The sequence below is a fragment of the Myotis brandtii genome, unplaced genomic scaffold (genome assembly GCF_000412655.1).
Source record: "Myotis brandtii unplaced genomic scaffold, ASM41265v1 scaffold4, whole genome shotgun sequence".
Taxonomy (NCBI): Eukaryota; Metazoa; Chordata; class Mammalia; order Chiroptera; family Vespertilionidae; genus Myotis; species Myotis brandtii.
This window is the reverse complement of record NW_005365371.1, coordinates 6,945,932-6,966,086: the sequence shown is the minus strand read 5'-3', so window position 1 is coordinate 6,966,086 and position 20,155 is coordinate 6,945,932. Positions and strand designations below refer to the sequence as shown.

At 39.8% G+C, this 20,155-nt stretch overlaps 1 protein-coding gene across 3 annotated transcripts in view; it reads right to left on the bottom strand.

Annotated features, from left to right (window-relative positions):
* ATP13A4 (ATPase type 13A4) overlaps nt 1–20,155 on the bottom strand; it is a 124,726-nt gene that overhangs the window by 9,464 nt on the left and 95,107 nt on the right. For all 3 annotated transcript variants that reach the window (XM_014545323.1, XM_005873203.2, XM_014545324.1), the window contains 9 exons: nt 19,947–20,069; nt 18,557–18,636; nt 16,721–16,763; nt 16,204–16,313; nt 13,550–13,646; nt 11,600–11,672; nt 4,886–5,057; nt 4,012–4,205; nt 2,848–2,936 (listed from right to left, as the gene is read on the bottom strand). In XM_014545323.1, the coding sequence (XP_014400809.1) occupies nt 2,848–2,936; nt 4,012–4,205; nt 4,886–5,057; nt 11,600–11,672; nt 13,550–13,646; nt 16,204–16,313; nt 16,721–16,763; nt 18,557–18,636; nt 19,947–20,069 (981 nt within the window). The remainder of the gene's footprint in view (nt 1–2,847; nt 2,937–4,011; nt 4,206–4,885; nt 5,058–11,599; nt 11,673–13,549; nt 13,647–16,203; nt 16,314–16,720; nt 16,764–18,556; nt 18,637–19,946; nt 20,070–20,155) is intronic.

Here is a 20,155-nt window from a genome sequence, read left to right as displayed (position 1 = left end):
TGCTCACTTCAGCTGCGTGGCTGCCGGCCGCCATCTTTGTTGGCGGTTAATTTGCATATCTCGCTGATTAGCCAATGGGAAGCATAGCGAAGGTACGGTCAATTACCTTTTTTGTCTTTTATTAGATAGGATAGTGAAATACTACATTAGCATAAAAAACAATGAGGAAGTTTTATGTACTGATATGGATCAATTAGCAAAATAGATTGTTACACAAAAGAACAAAGTGCAGGACTATTGCTGTGATTGTGGCAGCCAGGACCAAGCTACACTCCGATCTGCTGCCAAGAGGATAAATAACAGGTGCCCCAGCTACTAGACGCAGAATTCATTCACCCTAAGGCCACACTTCCACGGGCTGCTCGTGGCTAATAAAACTGAGGGCAGCAGGCTTCCAATCACATTCATTCTGTGAGATACTAGACACCTCTGATGAGCAACTTTGGCTCAACTTTCTTATAACTGTGCTATAGTCTGAAACTACTCACCTACCCCACCTTCCTTCCTTCTCTGCTTCACAGAGGTCAGACCACCTAGTGTAGTACCCTCTGCACCTCCTGTAGCTTCCTGAATTTTTTCTTCCATAGGCAATCCCTCCAGTAACTTTCTTACACATCTCATCTCACCTTGACATCTCTATTTCAGAATACCTGGACAAATGTAATAGTTTGCTACTATTTGTGTAACAATATGGCAGAATATACATATAAGACACATACAAATTCATATATTTGTGTAAATATACCAGAATATGTCTGAAATTATGTAAAATAAACTGGTGTCATCAGTTGCTTCCAGAAAGGAGAACTGGTAGCTGGGGAACAAAGAAAGAAGGAAGATTTTTTTCCCCTACATAACTTTAACTTTTGAATTTTAAACTATGTGAATATATCCTCTGTTTTAAAAAAATTCATGCATTTTTTTAAATGAGCAATAACTAGGTTGCAAAACCTCATGATTTCATTTTAAAGAAAATAAATTTCATAAATCAGACAGTGCACATTTATAATATATGCATTTTCAAAGATGAAAGGATAAAGTAACAATATTATAATTTTCCCTGTCTGCATATTCACATTTCTAAAATGTACTCACAATTTTATGCACTAATAAGAAAAGTGACTATTTTTAGAGTAAGCAATAATTCTTTGCAGAATCCTTTGCCATCATGCTGGCAGTGACTTCACACATGTTCCCTTCCAACCAAATATGTTCCTTATTTCATTATGCCAGGGGACTGAGCCTCCCAGTTAGAGTGCTCACTATTAAAGAGTGTGACTAAGTCCAACATGTCTTAATCCTCACTTCTGCAGGGCTACAGAGTTTTAACCCACTTGGAAAACTAAAGGACAAAGACTATCTTCATAAGTACTTAATGTAATTTATGAAGACACTTAACAACAGTGGCAATTACAGTGTTAACCACAGTACTCTATAATAATAAAAGAGTAATATTCTAATTAGACCAGACGTCATTCTGGACATCATTCCAGACGTCCTTCCAGATGAAGAGGGGGCCAGAGGGAAGCCGGATCTGGACATCATTCCAGACGTCCTTCCAGATGAAGCCGGGGCCAGAGGGAAGCCGGGGTCCCGGGTGCTTGCAGGCAGCCAGAGGGAAGCAAGCCTGGGTACCGGGTGCCAGAGGGAAGCCGGTGCCAGCAGCCAAGGGAAGGAAGGCCTACTATTTCATGAATTTCGTGCATCAGGCCTCTAGTGCAATTATGAAAACAAAAACTAAATGTATCACTAGTTTATGTCACACTGGGTTTCTGAAGGTACTATTGGTTTGGAATACACTGTGTGCTCCAAGTGCTTGTCTACATTTAGGAAACTGACATACAACCATCCGCCAGTCATTTGTTGCCATTTTGTACCCATTTGTTAGGCAAGGCACTGTCTATACAAGAACAAATGAGATAGGATCTTGGCCCTTGTGAAACTTGTCTTTGAGTCAGAGAGGAAGGGAGCAGGTCTGCAAAGCACTAAGTGAAAAAAAAACTCAGTTTCTCTGATATTCTCTCTGCTTTCTATTTAGTGGTCTAAAAGGCATTTAGTAATGCTTAACTTCTATTTGAAATGTAGGAGATGTTAGGAAAATCAAAATATATTACTTTCCCTTGCTTGTACTTATAAAATTTCTCTTATAACATTTCAAAGTTGTAACAAAAATCTAAGAGAGTTCATGGCTTTTTTTAAAGTAAGTTTTGCTGACATTAAGTATGAACATCAGAAAAATACATTTCTAAAGAGGTAAACAAGAAAGATGTAAATACAAATTTAAGAATTAACTGAAAAAGTGTTATAGGCAATTCTGTTTTAAACAGCCTCAAAACAGAAGCATTTAGGGGGAAATTCTCTCACATTTGAAAAAATGTATAAATAGATTTTCCAATCTTAAAGGGAATCCTTTAAAAGAAAAGTGTTTGCCCTTACCGGTTTGGCTCAGTGGATAGAGCACCAGCCTGCGGACTCAAGGGTCCCAGGTTCAATTCCGGTCAAGGGCATGTACCTTGGTTGGGGACACATCCCCACTGGGGAGTGTGCAGGAGGCAGCTGATCGATGTTTCTTTCTCATCGATGTTTCTAACTCTCTATCACTCTCCCTTTCTCTCTGTAAAAAATCAATAAAATATAAAAGAAAAGTGTTTAATGTTTTTGAAATACTTGAAATCAATACTAGACCAGCTTAAATAAAAAATATGAATAAATTCAGCATTTTAAAAAACTGTCCTAAAAGAACAATTGGTGTCCAAGAATCCATGTCAATTGCAGTCATGACCTGCTTTTTGAATTCAGGGTGTTAAATAACTGTAAACATCACCATATCCCAGAGATAAGACTTACATCCAAACGCCTATATAAATCTGGAATATCAGCAAATAGGATGAATAGACACACAGCCAGCTGTACAATCAGCACAAGGACAAATATATCTGAGGAAATAAAAACACAAGCTATCATTTAGAGAAATCAGAATATAGAGTGTCACATCTATTGAAAGACACATTCTAGATTAATGCTGATTAAATTTACTTGATTTCTACATCCAAACACAGCATAATCAATGGAAAGTACTCATTTCTATGCAATAGGTCTCACCTCTAAAATGTCTATGCATGTCCTTGAGGCAAGTGGCAATAGATAGAGGGTAACATTGACGATGTACACTTAGATTATTACAAGAAGTTATTTTTATTGTTACAGAATAAATGCCTTGAAGGCATTCAAGTATCTGAGTGTCTTTAATGCAAATCATCCACCTCAAATCTTTTTCTGGGGGAAAAAAATGGCTGTAAATAAACATGTTTTAATTGCAGTCATGTAGAGGTCAGCATTCTATTGCTTTGTCATCCCAAGAAGAAGGGCAACATAATTCTCTCTGAACAAACTTTTATGAGGCTATTGATTTTTCAACTTATGCTTCTAAATTTTTCTGATTAGAGGGGGGTAGTGATGGTGTCCAAATAAATATCCTGAAAGCAGGTTCCATATTTCTAACACACACTCTGTTCCCAGCTCAGAATGTAAGGAAGTAGGAGATGCTTTGGCCAAGAGCCTCCACAACTCTGTAGTCAGGTTCCTCCAGGCTGGACCCACTCCCAGCCGGCCAACCACATGATGCCAACCTGCCCATTGTCTTCATGGCAGGAGACATGTTGCAACTGAGTGCTGTGTTCCTCCTCCCTACCTCCTCCAGGATGAATAATGACAAACAGAGAAATAAATGAGTCTTTCCAGTTTGGAGTGATCCCATGAAAAGACACCTAGAGACAGACTTCTGGTGAAAGTAAGAGGTGGATAAAGAAGCCTTAGCATTTCATACAGCTTTGAGGGAGGGAACAAAAGACCACAAAATGAGGCTGCACAATGTGTTTTACAGCAACCTAGAGTGGAAATCAGGAGACCCTGAATAAGTGCCAACTCTGCAGCGGCTCCCTGAATGACCCAGGCATGTGTGTCTTCCTCTCCAATGACCTCTCACCTCTGACCCTGTACGATTCTACTCACAGTTTTTATAGGTCGGTTGCCTAAATGGTTTTCCTTTAGAGAAGATAAGAGCCACAATAATGCAGTTGATTGTTCCCAAGAACCATATAGTTGTGTTCTCAAAACTTGGGAAGCCATCATTACTTTCAACTTTTCCTGGAGCAGTTGGTGGCGTGGTTAAATTTGAAATGCTTTTATTTTGCATTGTGCAGGCACTAAAAAGGAAACCAAAGAAGCCAATGAAGTAAGATGACAGACGCTTATGGAGAATACGTGCAAGACTCCATGGCCTCAGTTTTTCTATAATTGCCAAAACTTTGGGAAAGAATATACTGAAAAATAAGGAGAAAGAAACCAGCACAGATAGAGCCATGTTTTGGATAGATAGATAAATGATAGATTAGATAGATAGATCCAAGTTATTTATTTAAAAAATTGAGCACCAATCATGTATATTAATGCTATGTGGGAGAGAGAGATGAGTACGTCATGAATCTTTCCCCTGGTGTCTTAATATCTCTAATATTTATAAGAGTGACCACATACTTTATCATTCAGCAGGTACAGATTTGAATGAGGAAAGAAAAGATATTAATAATGTCATTGGCTATCAGGCTTAAACTGGGGATGTCCAAGCAAACTACAATGCATGGTCAGCCTTGATAGAAAAGATAGTCATAGAGGATCATCTAAGACAGGCAAAGATGAGTGCCAATGAATGTTACTATCAAACTGTATCACAGAGAAATGAAGGTCGCTGGAAAAGTACCCAAGGGACTAAAGGAAGCCAAATCCTTTGGCAGAATGAAGACTCAGTTGCCTCCTGCCGTATGGGCCATGTGATGTGTGATAGAAATTAGAGAGTGGGAAGCTGGCATCAAGTCTGTGACCCTACCTGTGCATCCCCATGTTGTACCAAGGCTGCCTCTGGACCAGAATGAAGCCCACAGTCTGCATGGCCAGGCTGAGAAGTATGTTGAAAATCACAGAGAGCAGCAAAGGTGGGGAGATCAGCCTTCCCACAGGTCTGAAAGGCACTAGCTTGGGGTAGGCACCATTCAAATTCACTGTAAAATAAATTCAAGTGTTATATATATGAGAGCAGGGAAATGTTACATTCTTCTTTAGAAAAACAGTGTAACTTCTTGGGCCCACATATCTGAGGAAATTGACAAATCAAAGTACATCACAAACTGAATGAACAATACAATAGTAGATTCAAACTGAAGTCATATGAGAAATTGGTAAGGCAGCAGACATAAAACAACCACAAGCTGCCCTTTCTGTGTCTATTAAATTGGCAAAGACTATTACATTATAGGTGAGGGAGTATTAAATGCACACTTTTCTTATACTGCGTGTGGGAATATAAATTGATAAAAACCTTCTGACGGGCACTTTGTCAATGAATATGAAGAAATTGAAAAAATTTCATAACTTTTCATATAGCTATTTCACTTCTGGAATTTTATCCTATTCTAAAAAAATATCAGAGATATAGAAAGATGTTAATCACAGCATCAATTGTGGCACATCTATATAATGGAGCAACATGCAGTCACTAAGATGTAATGCTTTCAAATACTTAAGAAATTAAACTATGAGGACATCAGCAAAATAGATGATGAGTAAGCAGCTCCAAGATCCCATCCCTCCATTAGAAACATTGAAAAACAAGCAGAAACTGTAAGAACCAACTTTGTCAGAACTTTGAAAAATAGACAAAGGTTTACAGCATCCAAACAAATGCTGAATCAAGAAAAAGGCAACTTGAAAATATTAGGAAAGCTCTGTGCTTTTTTACCTGCCATTGCCTCCCTCCCCCCAGTTCAGTTACAAATGTGAAGATGGTAGCACACATATCAGGTGGGAGACCCTGGTTCCTTATTACAGAGAGGGAAGAGCAGACTTTATCCACAAATTATTCTGCATGTCTGTTCTAAATTGTCTGGGGACTCCTGAAGCCCTGGTGCAAGGTGCTCATCTCTGTTTCACCTAATGCAAAACTTACTTGGGGTGGGAAAGCAGCATGCACTGCTCCAAAGCATTGCAAGGTTAACAAACTACCTGCAGTCACGGAGGCAAAAGATGACACATAAAATAAATGCCTAAAGCCTGGAAAGAAAAGCTAAAGTTTCTTTGGGAGATTGTGGTATTCACCATCACCTGTGCGTACTGGGGGAATATGGAAAGCCATGTACATGACCAGGACAAGACACATGCTCAGAAATGACCAGAAAACCCCTATGCTTTCAGCTCTGGATGATCTCTAGACTCAACACAAGCTTGGCTAAGTGTTGAAGTGCCGGGCACAGAACCAATCTGCAAAGATTGGGGGAGGTATTTCTTCGTTCATATTTTTTAAACTGACAGAGTTCAAGGAAATCTCTGTCAAAACACTACCTGAGCCTGGCTGGCATGGATCAGTTGTTGAGCACTGACCTATGAACCAGAAGGTCAGGAGTTTGACTCCCGGTCAGGGCTCATGATCAAATTGCGGGCTGGATCCCAGTGTGGGGGGCATGCAGGAGGCAGCCAATCAATGATCAATGATTCTCTCTCATCATTGATGTTTCTATCTCTCTCTCCTTCTCCCTTCCTCTCGAATTCGTGCACAGCTGTGACCCCATCAGGGGTGGGGCCAGCTGAAGGGAGGGGCTGCAGGAGGGTTCCAGGGCGTGTCCGGCCCATCTTGCTCAGTCCCAATCGGCCAGACCCCAGCAGCAAGCTAAACTTCCGGTTGGAGCATCTGCCCCCTAGTGGTCAGTGCACATCATAGCGATTGGTCGACTGCCCCCTGGTGGTCAGTGCACATCATAGTGAGTGGTTGAGCAGCCTTAGCATATCATTAGCAAATTATGCTTTGATTGGTTGAACAGATGACTGGATGACCAGACACTAAGCATATTAGGCTTTTATTATCCTATATAATAAAAGGCTAATATACAAATTGACTGAATGGTGGAATGACTGGTCGCTATGATGTGCACTGACCACCAGGGGGAGTGCCGCTCAGCCAGAAGCCAGGCTCACAGCTGGTGAGCGTAGCAGCAGTGGTGGGAGCCTCTCCCACCTCCGTGGCAGCACTAACAATGTCTGAGGCCAGGGAGCGGGCCTAAGCCATCAGTTGGACATCCCCCAAGGGCTCCTGGACTGCAAGAGGGCACAGGCCAGGCTGAGGGACCCCCTCCCCCACCTGAGTGCACGAATTTCATGCACCGGGCCTCTAGTATAGGATATATATAAAATAGAAAAACCCTGGAGATGCTTGTTATCATAGAAGAAATGAGAATTGTTTTCAAATATCTGAAAGACTGTCCTGGGGAGGAATTCAGACTATGCTGTGCCTCCCCAAATGGCAGAACTGTGATGGGGAAACTTACAAAGAGATAGATTTGGCCTGATGTGAAGAGAACTCTGTTAACGATAAGGACTGTCCAAGAGTGTTCTTTCAATAGATTTAGCAAGTGTTTAATGAACTCCTCTGCTAAGTCAGGCTCTATTAGAAGTACTGGGAAGACAGCAGTGATCAAGACAGACAAGGTGCTACTCTCATGAAGTGCACACTCTGGGTGAGGGGAGGCAGGAAAAACAAATAAAACAGATAAATATCATACTTTCCGATTGTGACAAGTACTGTGAAAAAATAAAGCAGAATTGTGTGCTACAGAATAACTGGCTTGGTCATTGTTTAAAGTGATCTTTATGACGTGGTGACATTTGAGCTAAAATCTGAGTAATAAAGGAAAGTCAAAGTCACATGAGGATCTAAAGAGAAAGTAGTTTGGGCAAAGGAAATAGCAAAATCAAAGGTGCGGAGATGACCACAACTTGGCAATGCTCAAGAGACAGAAAGACTGGGGTGCCTGGAACAGTATACAAGTAGCAATGTGGTTAGACATAAAGTCGGAGAAGTGGGCAAAAATAAATTATGGAAGACTTTGCCCTTAGTGGAAATGAGAAGCCACTTGAGCATTGTAAGCAAGAATATGACAACAATATTTAAATTAAAAAAGAAACTAGCACTCTCATCGCTGTTTGAAAGGTAAATGGAAGTGAGGGGAGGGCAATAAGAGTGGAAGCAAGACAGTTGTATGGTTATTGCAGTGATCTACAGGAGAAGTGACAATGATTTGTGACAGTGGCTATGATAGAGATGGAGAGAAGGGATATAGAATATTTTTTGGAGGTAGAGTCAATAGGAATTTCATATGTATTGTATGTGAAGGCTAAAAAAAAAGAAAGAGAGAAATTAAGGATAATTCCAGATCTTTGAATAACTAGGTAGATTAATGATGCTATTTTAAGGAATTTTATTTGTGTGTGTTTTTTTCACTGACATATTTCAAGTGCCAATATCAATTAATGTTGACCAAGAACAGCAAGGCAAACAAAAGCTGTATTTGAGGCCTTAGGAAATGAAATTTATGGCACACAGATTTGGGTAGAAACCTGATTGTGTGCCAAGGGAAAGACAGAAAAATGTGGGGTTTCCAAAGGAGTTATACAAGCTGTTTTGAGAGAGTTGTGACTGGTGCTGGCAGGCAGACTTGCGCTATGCTATACATGATTAATTGTTTCTAGGTGAAATTGTTATTTCTTAATAGAGAGTTCAGTGATGCAGAGCCAATTCAGGATGTAGCCATTTGTAGTTTAGCTCAGTTCAAAAGTTCACTTTCACATGGAGGGAGGTGAGTTAGCTCCGCTTCCTAGAGGCCTCCCTGTTCCATTTTGCATTGCTCTCTTGACAATATTTACTGCTTTTTTTTTACACCTATTTCAGGAAGTAGTACAGACTAAATAGTAAATACTTAATGGTTTTGTTAGCTGTAAGATCTGATAGAATAAAGAGTTCTATTTGGGCATGCTAGGCCTACATTCTGTTAAATATCCAACATTAGGTGCTGAGTAGCTACATTTCCAGAGCTCAGGACAGACATCAAGGCAAGGGATGTAAATTTGGGCTATATCAGCATGTATAGTCATAGGATTGGTTGAATTCACTTAGGCAGACAGTGTAGATTGAAAAGACAAAAGAACCCAAGAACATTGGAATGAAGACTTATAACATTTCAAAAGTTAGAAGACAGGTAATGAAGCAGAGGTCAGCAAAAGAAATGGGAAAACTGTCTTCACCAAAGTGATAGATAATCCAGGAGTGTGTGGTATCACAGATCCAAGAGAAGAAAACTTCTGCTTAAGGAGTGTGCTGTTGAGAGATTCAAGTACAATCAGGAAAGAGAAGTGGCCATTGCCGTCAACGGAAGTCACTGGTAGACTTGACAAGAGCAGCATCAGTAAGGTGGCTGCTGAAGCAATGATGGTAGTTCTCTCCCCCTGAACACGTTCTCCAAAAACAGTCTTTGAACAAGTTTTTAAAATAAGTTGGCATGATGGTTGTTAAGATTGTGATGAGAAGATATAAGAAGAAATAGTGTGGAAGCAAGACCCTGAGGCGTGTAAAGAGACAATGGGAGACTTGTACCTTTTCATGCATCAGTAGCATGCATCCTCCCAGCCAGTGGTGGCTGGAGCTGGCTCACCAAGGCCAATTTCTGCTAAAGTTGCAAGCCAATTATTAAACCCAGCCATTATAAAAAATAAGGGATGTAAACTTACAATTAAATAAATATATGAAAAACAAAGATAGCCCTAACCGGTTTGGCTCAGTGGATAGAGCGTCGGCCTGCGGACTGAAGGGTCCCAGGTTCGATTCCGGTCAAGGGCATGTACCTTGGTTGCGGGCACATCCCCAGTAGGGGATGTGCAGGAGGCAGCTGGTTGATGTTTCTCTCTCATCGATGTTTCTAACTCTCTATCCCTCTCCCTTCCTCTCTGTAAAAAAATCAATAAAATATATTTTTTTAAAAAACACAAAGATAATGAACACTCAAAACTGATAACTTTTAAATTATTTTATATTTTAGAATTATCTATGTTCTTGAAGTTAATAATGGAGAGTACACTTAAAAGTGTGTCATGTCTGTAGTCATTACATCATGAACAAATTTTTTCTTTTTTTTACCGAGGAAATATTCTTCCAGCATTCAAAAACCATTATCTAATTCAGAAATAAGTTGTTTGCATCACTGATGGATGGCTAAAATTTCAACATAAGTTTTTGTTGTTTTGTCATTCAGGGAAAGAAAAATGTCAAGAAAGTTTTATGTGAAAACTAATTCAGTCATCAATAGCTTAGGTTGACTATGGATACAAGAATTTGGTAAAACTCAGTGAAAGCATTTTGTGAGAATTAATTGACAGACTGGAATTTACAAGAAAGACATTGTATATTTGATTATTACTTGAAAATTGTTCACCACACATTTTTCTTTTCAGTAAAGTTTATGATAAATTTATGTGCGTATATGTAAAATCATATTTTGGGGGGGAAAGCCATTTGTTAAACATTTGCCAACCTACCACTCTATCCCCTCCCAAACATCAGCACAGACCAAGCATCCAAATTCATGTCCTTAAGTGTTAGAATCTGGCTGATTGAAATTATAGAATTAGAGATGGCAAGTGGAGAATGTGGGCATACACAACTAATTGGGAAGTTTTACAATAAGGGGGACAGCAGATAGTGGTGGATTTTCGTCAATGAAGAGTTTTACTTTTACAATAAGGGGGACAGCAGATAGTGGTGGATTTTTGTCAATGAAGAGTTTTATTTATTTTTTAAATATTTTTTATTGATTTCAGAGAGAGGAAGGGAGAAGGGGAGAGAGATAGAAACATCAATGATGAGAGAGAATCATTGATCGGCTGCCTCCTGCACACCCCCTACTGGGGATTGAGCCCAAAACCTGGGCATGTGCCCTGACCAGGAATTGAACCATAACCTCCTGGTTCTTGGGGCAATGCTCAACAACTGAACCACGCCTGCTGGGCAAGGAAGAACTTTTAAAGAAAGAAGGTATAGAAATATATTTATATGCTGATGGGAATGATCCAGTAGCCCAGAGAAAAGATGACCATGATGGAGGAAGGGATTATTACATGAACAAAGTTCTTAAGAAGGTAAGGGGAGGTAGGATTTAAAGTACAAGTGGGGCTGTTGGCATTTATATGAAACAGAGAGGAAAGCAGAGAATTTGGAAAAGATGATTGTTAGTGCTTGGGTAGGAAGAAAATCCCATAGCAGGGAAATTGTAAAGACATTCATTTATTAGTTAGAAGGTGGGAGTGGGAGTGGCTTAATGGCAAGAGGACTTTTCTCTGTTCTAGATCTTGTGAAGCTAGGATTTGGAGATGAAAAACATACAAGATATATGTTAAGCACATTTCACTTATAACTATACCTACTAGTAAAAGCACACCAAAGCCAGCATTTTTGATTTTCAAGGTGTTGTTTTTGTTTGTTTTTTAATATTTCGTGACCTTTATGGACGCTCCATCTTTTGTGAAAAATAGCAAAATGACTAGCCAGCTTTTCCTTTGCTAGCACTTTTTTCAGCACTCAAAAATGAGAATTCCTTCCTCTTTCCCTCTCTGTATACACCTTTGGGAATAAGTCAAACATCACATCTGCTGCAGCTGCTGCCCTCCCCTCCTGGGGGGCCTTCTGGGGAGCACCTCTGGGAAGAAAGATTTAAAAACTTCTTACTTGTTGCACCAATAAGAGTTGTAATGGCCAGATCCTGGAACAGAAACTGGTAATTTGACAGGCTGTTGGTCTCCTGAAAATAAAAAGGAAAACAGCTCAAAAGAGTTGTGACCTTCTGGATGAAGTTTGACATCAATTTCATTCACTTTCTCATGGCAATTTAGGATTGTCAAGTAAATTACTTAGAAGATGGTGTGGTCAGAGGCCTGTTTATGTTGGTGGGAGTGCCAAAGGCAAGGCTGTGAAATCCTGTCCAACCAGGAGGCCCCGATCATGTGCATTCTGGGCTGGGTCCTTTGTGCATCACTATCTCCCCTTGCTGAGGGGACTAGCTCACTCTCCCAGATTCATCTCTGCTCTCTTCTCTACTTGTTAGCAGAAAAGTTGGGGTGTCATCTGACACTAAAAGAGTGCATTCCCAATAGTAACAAATGACAAATGTGTGGTGATCTTACCTAAATTTTACTGATGGAAAATGACAACTGAACCAACTATTTGCTTTCTTGGATGTTGATAGAAAGTCCCTGATAAAGCACCTTGATGTTCTTTATGTCTTACATATTTCAAGTAACTTACCCCTTGGTGGAAAGGCCATAATGATGACCTATGTTTAACTCTAGTTTTGAGCAAGAGTTATTGTGATTTAAAAATAGAATCAAATATCTACAAATAACTTCTTCTCCAGTTCATTCATTAGTGAGTGGGAAAAGACATAGGTATTCCAAAGGTAACAGAGCTAAAACTTTCAAACCAGGAGCGAGAGGGCAAGACATAGAGATAAATCTAGATATCTCCAGCACAAACAGAGTTCCCTTTCTCTATGATAGCTAATATAAGAAGCCCCCACATGTTGAGTCCACAAGCAGTAGTCATGGATATTCTCCTTTTATGTTCGGTTAAATAGTAAAAGCCCTCCCAAGACCTATGTGTGTTTTTTTGTGGTACAATATGTCAATTTTTAAGTCCCTATGTGCAGAGAGTCAGTAATGTGCTGGCTTGTACTAGCTCATAAGAGTCTATTGCTAGATTTTTACAAATTGTGTGACCTGGCTATTAAACACAGCCTATATAAAATCTTAAATCAGGGGTCCTCAAATTTTTTAAACAGGGGGCCAGTTCACTGTCCCTCAGACCGTTGGAGGGCCGGACTATAGTTTAAAAAAAACTATGAACAAATTCCTATGCACACTGCACATATCTTATTTTGAAGTAAAAAAACAAAACAGGAACAAATACAATATTTGTATTTGCATGTGGCCTGAAGGCCATAGTTTGAGGACCCCTGTAATAATACAAATTTACTATTAAATAAATTATAATGAAAACAGAGGCAATAAGTACTCAAAACTTGGTACTTCCCAATCATTTTCCTATACTTTACTGTTATCTATGTTCTTGAGATTATTTGTAACTCTTGTATCTATATGGTGCAAGTACTACATAAAGTATGCTATTGTACGTGTCTCCCCAACTCCATGTTCAGCTGGATCACTTGACTCCAGCCATGGTGGGAGTATTTACACCACTAAAATTGGCAAACATTGATAAGCAGGCCTTATTTTTCCAGGGAGAGTCAGTTTTGAAACAGTCCAGCACCCAATCAGAGAATCATCTCTTTAATGAGTGGTATGCAAGAGGTCAGCCACATTGGACTGGAAAGATAGAGGCCTGGTCTAAGCAGGTGAAAGCAACAGCAAGAGAGAAAGTGATGTGTTCCTTTCTGATCCTCAACTACCACTAGATAATTCTCTCTCAGAGAACTCACACCAACAACTTTTCCTGTGTGCATGTATCTATTTCTGATTTATTTTCAAAACATGAACGATCATTTTTAGAGGGGCTGTTAGTGCTCCAATCTCCTATTTGCACTTTAAGAGGCATTGCGTGTTGAGAGTGCACCACCCCTTGTCCCAGTTCTCACTAACCAAGAGGCTAGGTCCCAAGTCATACCCAGTAGAGCAGCAGAACACCAACATACTGAATTATGCTGTACAGAGCCATGTACTTAAACATGCAAAATGAGGTAACGAAGGCAGCACGTCCTTCCCTGTGTGAGAAAAGAAATGAGAAAGTAATGAAAGTGATGAAACAAAATGAGGTCAGTTATTCTGTGCTGTTCAGCTAAGCTCAGGAGAAAGGATCAAAAGTCTGATTAACTCCATTGTGTGCCTGACAGACGGGACAGCCTCAAGCCAGTGGGAGCGGCTGTCAGCGAGCTAAATGACTACATTTTCAGGAAAGGCCAATTCCACTGCAAGGTCCACGGGCCTCGATCCAACCAGGGAGCCAGATTTAGAGCTACTCTTATCCTTTCTGCAGACATTATTTTAGCTCAGAGTCTGGGGACTTGGGCTGGTCCCAGATCTCATACCTACTCACTAATGTGATTTGGAAGGTCATTTCCCTTCTCTGGGTCACAGTTTCTTCATCTGTGAACCAAGGACTATAAGTAACATTGCAGGTTTGGGGGCTAGTTTCATGCAGGTGCTTCAGGAGTTTGCCCAAATATTTCATTCAAATTTCATTTGTGAGTCCCAACTTCTTCTAAAACTGGACTAAAATAATATACACATTCAAATTAGTCCTGTATCACATTTAAATAGAAACAATGAGTTTGTTCATTTTTGTTACTATTGTTTTTCTGAGGGTAAAGGGTATATATATATATATAAAAGCATAAAATAAATTACTTGTAAAATGCCACTTTTATTTCTTTCATTTGGGAAAAAAATAGAGTGTAAATTTACTTCTGGTTGTAATGGTTTCCTGGGATTCCAAAGCCTTATCCTCACCCGCAGCTTTTTCCTGTACCAGGGCTTTGCTGCTGCCATTCGCTCTGCCTAGAAGACGGTTTCTCCCGTTCCTCAGCTCCTTAGAAAGGCTTTCCCACACCACCTCACCTGGCACAGCCAATTCCGCCTCCCTGGTCATCTTCCTACCTTTCACATTGGCCCTGATTTATCTGTGCATGTGTTTATTGCCTGACTTCTTCACTGGAGGAAAACGTCATGCGATGGAGGGACGTTTGATTTACTCGCTTCTGCCTCCAACTGTTCCTGGCACTAAGTGTCTACATTATAAATGTTTGTTGAACAGATGAATAAATAAAGAAATAAAAATGGGAAGGAGCTAGCCAAATCATCATTTTAATATGGGGAAAGGAGTATGGCATTTGTAGATAAAACACATTTAAACAAAATTAATTCTAATACCATCTCCAAACCTATATGGCTGTGTCAGCTTGGGTAGTTCTCTGAGCCTCAATTTCTTTCTTTCCTTTTTTTTAAAATTTTTACTTTTCAAATTTTTTTTTATTGTTGCCACTATTACACATGTCCTTATGTTTCCCCTCCCCCTTTGCCTGCCTCAATCCAGCCCCCTCCCATAGCCTCAATTTTTTTATTTGTAGAAGAAATAGTGACCATTCCTACATCTCCAGGTTTTTTGACGTGTAATAAAACAGGCATTAAAACACTTTATAAACACACTAGAGGCCTGATGCACAAAATTTGTGCAAGGGGCTCGGTCCTCGCAGCCGCGACGGCTTGCCTTGGCCCTCGCAGCCCCGGATTCGTTTGGAAGGTCATCTGGTCTAATTAGCATATTATGCTTTTATTATTATAGATACTAGTTATAATAACCCAAAGCAGCCACAGTACTAACTACCTCTGTCATTTAAAGAATGTACCAGAAGTATATATTCGAGGGCGTGGTGGAGATAAAGCACCAAGGGAAATTTTAGTAGAAGCAGCCAAAATAAATATTTTGGAAACCAGAGACAGGAAGGATATCCCAAGGCAGCATAAAGAGGCAAGAGGAAGGAAAGAAAATGGGGAGAGAAAATTTCTCTCAATTCCTCATTATCAAGCATCTAAGAAGATACATTTAAATAATAATCATCATCATAATAATATGATCAACACTGTCAAAGCAGTAACAAGTGCCAGATTCCAACTTTCTAAAAGTAACCTACTCAGTGATTTTTATTAGAAATGCTACTGCTCTCCCAGGGTTATTTTCACTCCGGGGAAGTCCACTGGGAAGTAGAATGTTTGACCGCATTCTCCTGCAAAGCTCCTCCCCACCCAAAGATGCAAAGTTTCTCTGGTCTTTGACTTGCAGAACAATGGAATCTGATAAGTCAGTCAGAGAAAGACAGATACCGTATAATTTCACTGGTATGTGGGATCTAAAGAACAATATAAATGAACAAACAAAACAGAAACAGACTCACAGATACAAAGAATAGACTGATGGTTGCCAGAGGAGAGGGGCGTAGGGACTGGGTGAAAAAGGTAAAAGGACTAAGAAGTATAGATTGGTAGTTACAGAATAGTCATGGGATGTAAAGCAAAGGGAATATAGTTGATAATATGATGCCAGTTGGGTACCGGAAACATCAGAGGAAACACTTCATAAAGTGATTGTCTGACCACTATGCTGCACATCTGAAACTAATACAAAATAACATTGAAAGTCAACTGTAATTGAAAAAAAAAACAATTTAAATAAATAAATGATAAAATAAAATAAAAAGAACAGTGGGATCTGTACCTAGAAGGCAGGAGAGATTAAAACAATGTTGGTGTATAGTGCTTACTTACTTGATCAGTTGAGGTACACACGCAATGTTTGGAGTTTTGGAAGTGAAAGGTGAGGCCACAGATGCCTCGTGCTCTGATAAAGAGATGCCCACGTGAGCCATTTTCAAAGCCTGAAAGCAAAGAGTTAGCTTACGGTGCGTGCACACTCACATACATCTCTCCTGAGGCCTCATAAGAAAGGGGCCAGTTAACCTGTCCACAAGGTGGCTTGTGGGCCCAAACACTAGCTAGGAGATGACACCAGACTTTGATCTGCCTGCCACATAAGAAAGAGATGGCACTGGGCCACCCAGTAAAAGAAGTGGGAACTTCAGAACCAAATCCTACCCCATTTAGTCTATAATGACCACTGAGTTATTATGTAGCTTTGGCCAAAACTCTCCCAAATGATCAGCATCAGTTTCTTCAACAAGAGGAGTGGAGAGAGTGTATATCCCAGAAAATACTATCTCTGCAGGGCTCTGGGCAAGTACAATCCAGTGTGAGACTGTGGTCCCAGACACTGGCAACAACTTACCCCACAGTCATTGGCTCCATCGCCGCACATACCTACAAAGTAACTAAAGGCGAACCATGTCAATTGTGGAATACATCAAAGCAATCATAAATGATAATTTCTCTAATTAAAAAGATAAAATGAGCTTCATTGCTTAGTGTTTAAACTTATTATTTTAATGGAGTTTCCCTGATAGTCTGGTTTGACTAAAAAGTAAAATTTGACTCAGCAGTTCCTACAATGGATAAGAAATCCAGGACATCATTCCTGACTCCAAGCACATTCAGGAATGATGCACGTTACTGTTTAGGAAGCAGCTTTGTCAACTGCAAAACAGGATGCTCACAATTATATGTAAGACAGCATGGCATGGTGGAGAGGGCACAGGGTGTGAAGCCGCAAGATCTAGATTGTTGACCTGATCACTTTACTGTTTAGACTAGCATATTTCTCCCCTGCACAGTGTTAAGAGTATTCAGTGAGGTGCAATATGGGAAAGTGCCTTATAAATTCTGAAATCATAAATAAAACTTACTTGTTTGTGCTGTTAATAGTACACAAGGAAAAAATCTGCCATGTTAGCAGTCACGCAACAAAAACTTCAGTGCCGGGCCCAGAAGTTGAAGAAATACATCCCTTCCTCAGGGCGGCTTTTTGAGGCTGAGTGAATACTACTCTGTTAAATTGTTGGCAAAGATTATGGATAGTCTGCTTTTTAAGGAAAGAGCACTCTGAATGCATTTAAAGAACTTGCTGTGCTTCTTTTCACACATTGCTCTATAAAGGCAACTAGTTTACTGTCTAAGTTTTCAACCATGTTGAGAAGACAGAGCGTTCTGAATGGAGATGCTTGCCTAGTGACTTAATCAAGTGAGTAGCAGGATGGAGCTGCAGTGAGTAGAGGTAGGAGTCATATCTATGTGGTCCAGCACCAGAAGTAGAGGAAACCTTCAGGACTCTATGAGTTTCATTTACCAAAACATAAGGAAAGAAAGAAAAGAGAAAGAAAGAAAGAAAGAAAGAAAGAAAGAAAGAAAGAAAGAAAGAAAGAAAGAAAGAAAGAGAGGAAAGAAGGGTCCCAAACGATGGGCACTTTACTTGGACTGCCCATTCTATCAATGGAGACCTTTTGTGTTGGAAGATAAATCATTTTTCTGATTTAGGATGAAGAGGATGCTTTGGCATAGATTGTTTTAATATTGTGAAGGTTATGTGAATCTCTCATCATGTAAATCTTCCTATATCATAACTGTGATAAAAATGGTAAAAATGAAGTCTAAATTTCCCTGTCCCTTTGGGAGCTGAGCACACATTACCTTTCCAGGCTTGTTTCTCGCCTTACCTTTTCATGACATTTATGGTCTAGTCCAGTGATGGCGAACCTATGACACGCGTGTCAGAGGTGACACGCGAACTCAATTTTTTGGTTGATTTTTCTTTGTTAAATGGCATTTAAATATATAAAATAAATATCAAAAATATAAATCTTTGTTTTACTACGGTTGCAAATATCAAAAAATTTCTATATGTGACACGGCACCAGAGTTAAGTTAGGGTTTTTCAAAATGCTGACACGCCGAGCTCAAAAGGTTCGCCATCACTGGTCTAGTCAGTGCTTCTCAAGTCTGGATGAAAAATTGGCTTATGTGAGGAGTTTTGAAAAAATACTGATGTCCAAGCACCATGTGAGCAAATGAATCAGAATTGTTATTTTTCCAAAGCTCCCAAGGTGACTAACGTGTGCGGCCAGGTTAAGAACCACTGTCCTCGCCAAACAGAGTGACTTCCGGTGCCTCTTCCTCTTCCCCTGACTGCCATGGCCCTTGCACTTCACACCTGAATAGGAAAAGAACCTACTCCAGTTTCTGAAATTCTTCCACCAGACTGGATTTCTGCCCAGGAGACATTCTTGCAAAGATAGTCCCATTCATCAGTATCTGCAAGGAACCCAAAAGAGAAATAGTTTTTATGTCAGCTGGTCATACATGAAATAATTAATAACACTCATAACACTGACAGGGTAAAGAAAAAAAGTATTGTTTTCCAAGAAGTCTTCCTTTGGATTTTACAATAGGCATTGGGACATAGGTCATCAGATAGGTGATCAGGAAGGCCAAAATCAATAAAGATGACTACTTCATAAAAATATTTGGTGAACATGATGACCTATACTAATTTAACTCAGCTGCCATAGAGAATGTGGTCCTGAAAAATCCTGATCTTATGGAACCTTAAGCCAATAGAACATGAGAAATTGTAAGAATCTCAGGAAAAGAAAATGAGGCAACTACCTCTCAGAAATTTGTTCAGAATTAGCAGAAAAAATCACCTACTGATGAAATAGTAAAGTAACTATCTGTGGTCTTTGATTTACCATACCATCTGGGCTTGATCAGTTGTAAAATTCAGCTGATACCCCAAGCCTAATTTAGACTATGGGACATGGATGGTTTGGTAATATAAGAACCTCTACCAGCCCCTCCACCTGAGCTCCATTCTATAGAATCTAAATTTCTCTGTGTTAGAGCTGCCTGCCCCCTGCTCTCCCTGGCAGTAAACTCGGTTTAGTGTTTACTAAGCCTCAAAGTCTTTTTTTTTTCTTAAGCAGTGCTTAAGATGGTGAGTAATTGAATACAAATAATCATCTGCCCCCACTACGGGTTCATTCTTCATCAGAAAAGTTGTTAAATTTGACTCTTTTCTGTGTAGAGGTCCTCCATGAAAAATCTACCGAAATTCCTCTATTCAAGCCTGTCTTCTTGTATAATTGCAGAATTTCCACTATACTGTGAGACTCCTAACCATGGCAATATAATGACAGCTACCCAAAAGCAATCCTGATGACTTGAGAAGTCACTAGTTTAATCCTATAAATTATTGATTTTCAACCTTTTTCATCTCATGGCACACATCGATGATAAGACAGAAACATAATTCGGCTGCCTCCTGCACGCCCCCTACTGGGGATTGTGCCCAGGCCTGTGCCCTGACAGAATTGAACTGGAGACTTCTTGGTGCATTGAACAATGCTCAATCAACTGAGCCACACTGGCCAGGCAAGTTTACTTATTTTAAATCTAGTAGGATAAGAGACAACAGTAACCTCTGTAAAACTATCTGCCTCTTTCATGAGTCGTTCAATAGGGATATCTTACCTATTTAGAGGTGTGAAATTACTGAGGATCATGCTCTGTAAATGACATTGTCAGCATCTTTACCAGGAAATTAGTACCCTCTGAGAACTGACCTTTGGCAATAGGCTGCTGAAATGTTGACTTATAACCTGAAAGGATTTTCCACTTAGGGCAAAATGGTAACTTTCTTCTCTGCTATTTTCAGAGACTTCTTCCCTGATGTTAATGTAATTGTCCTGCAAAGCCAGACACAGTTATTTCAGACTTGGTAGAGTGGATAGGAACCACAGCATCTCTGAGAGAAGACAACTATTGGCAGTCC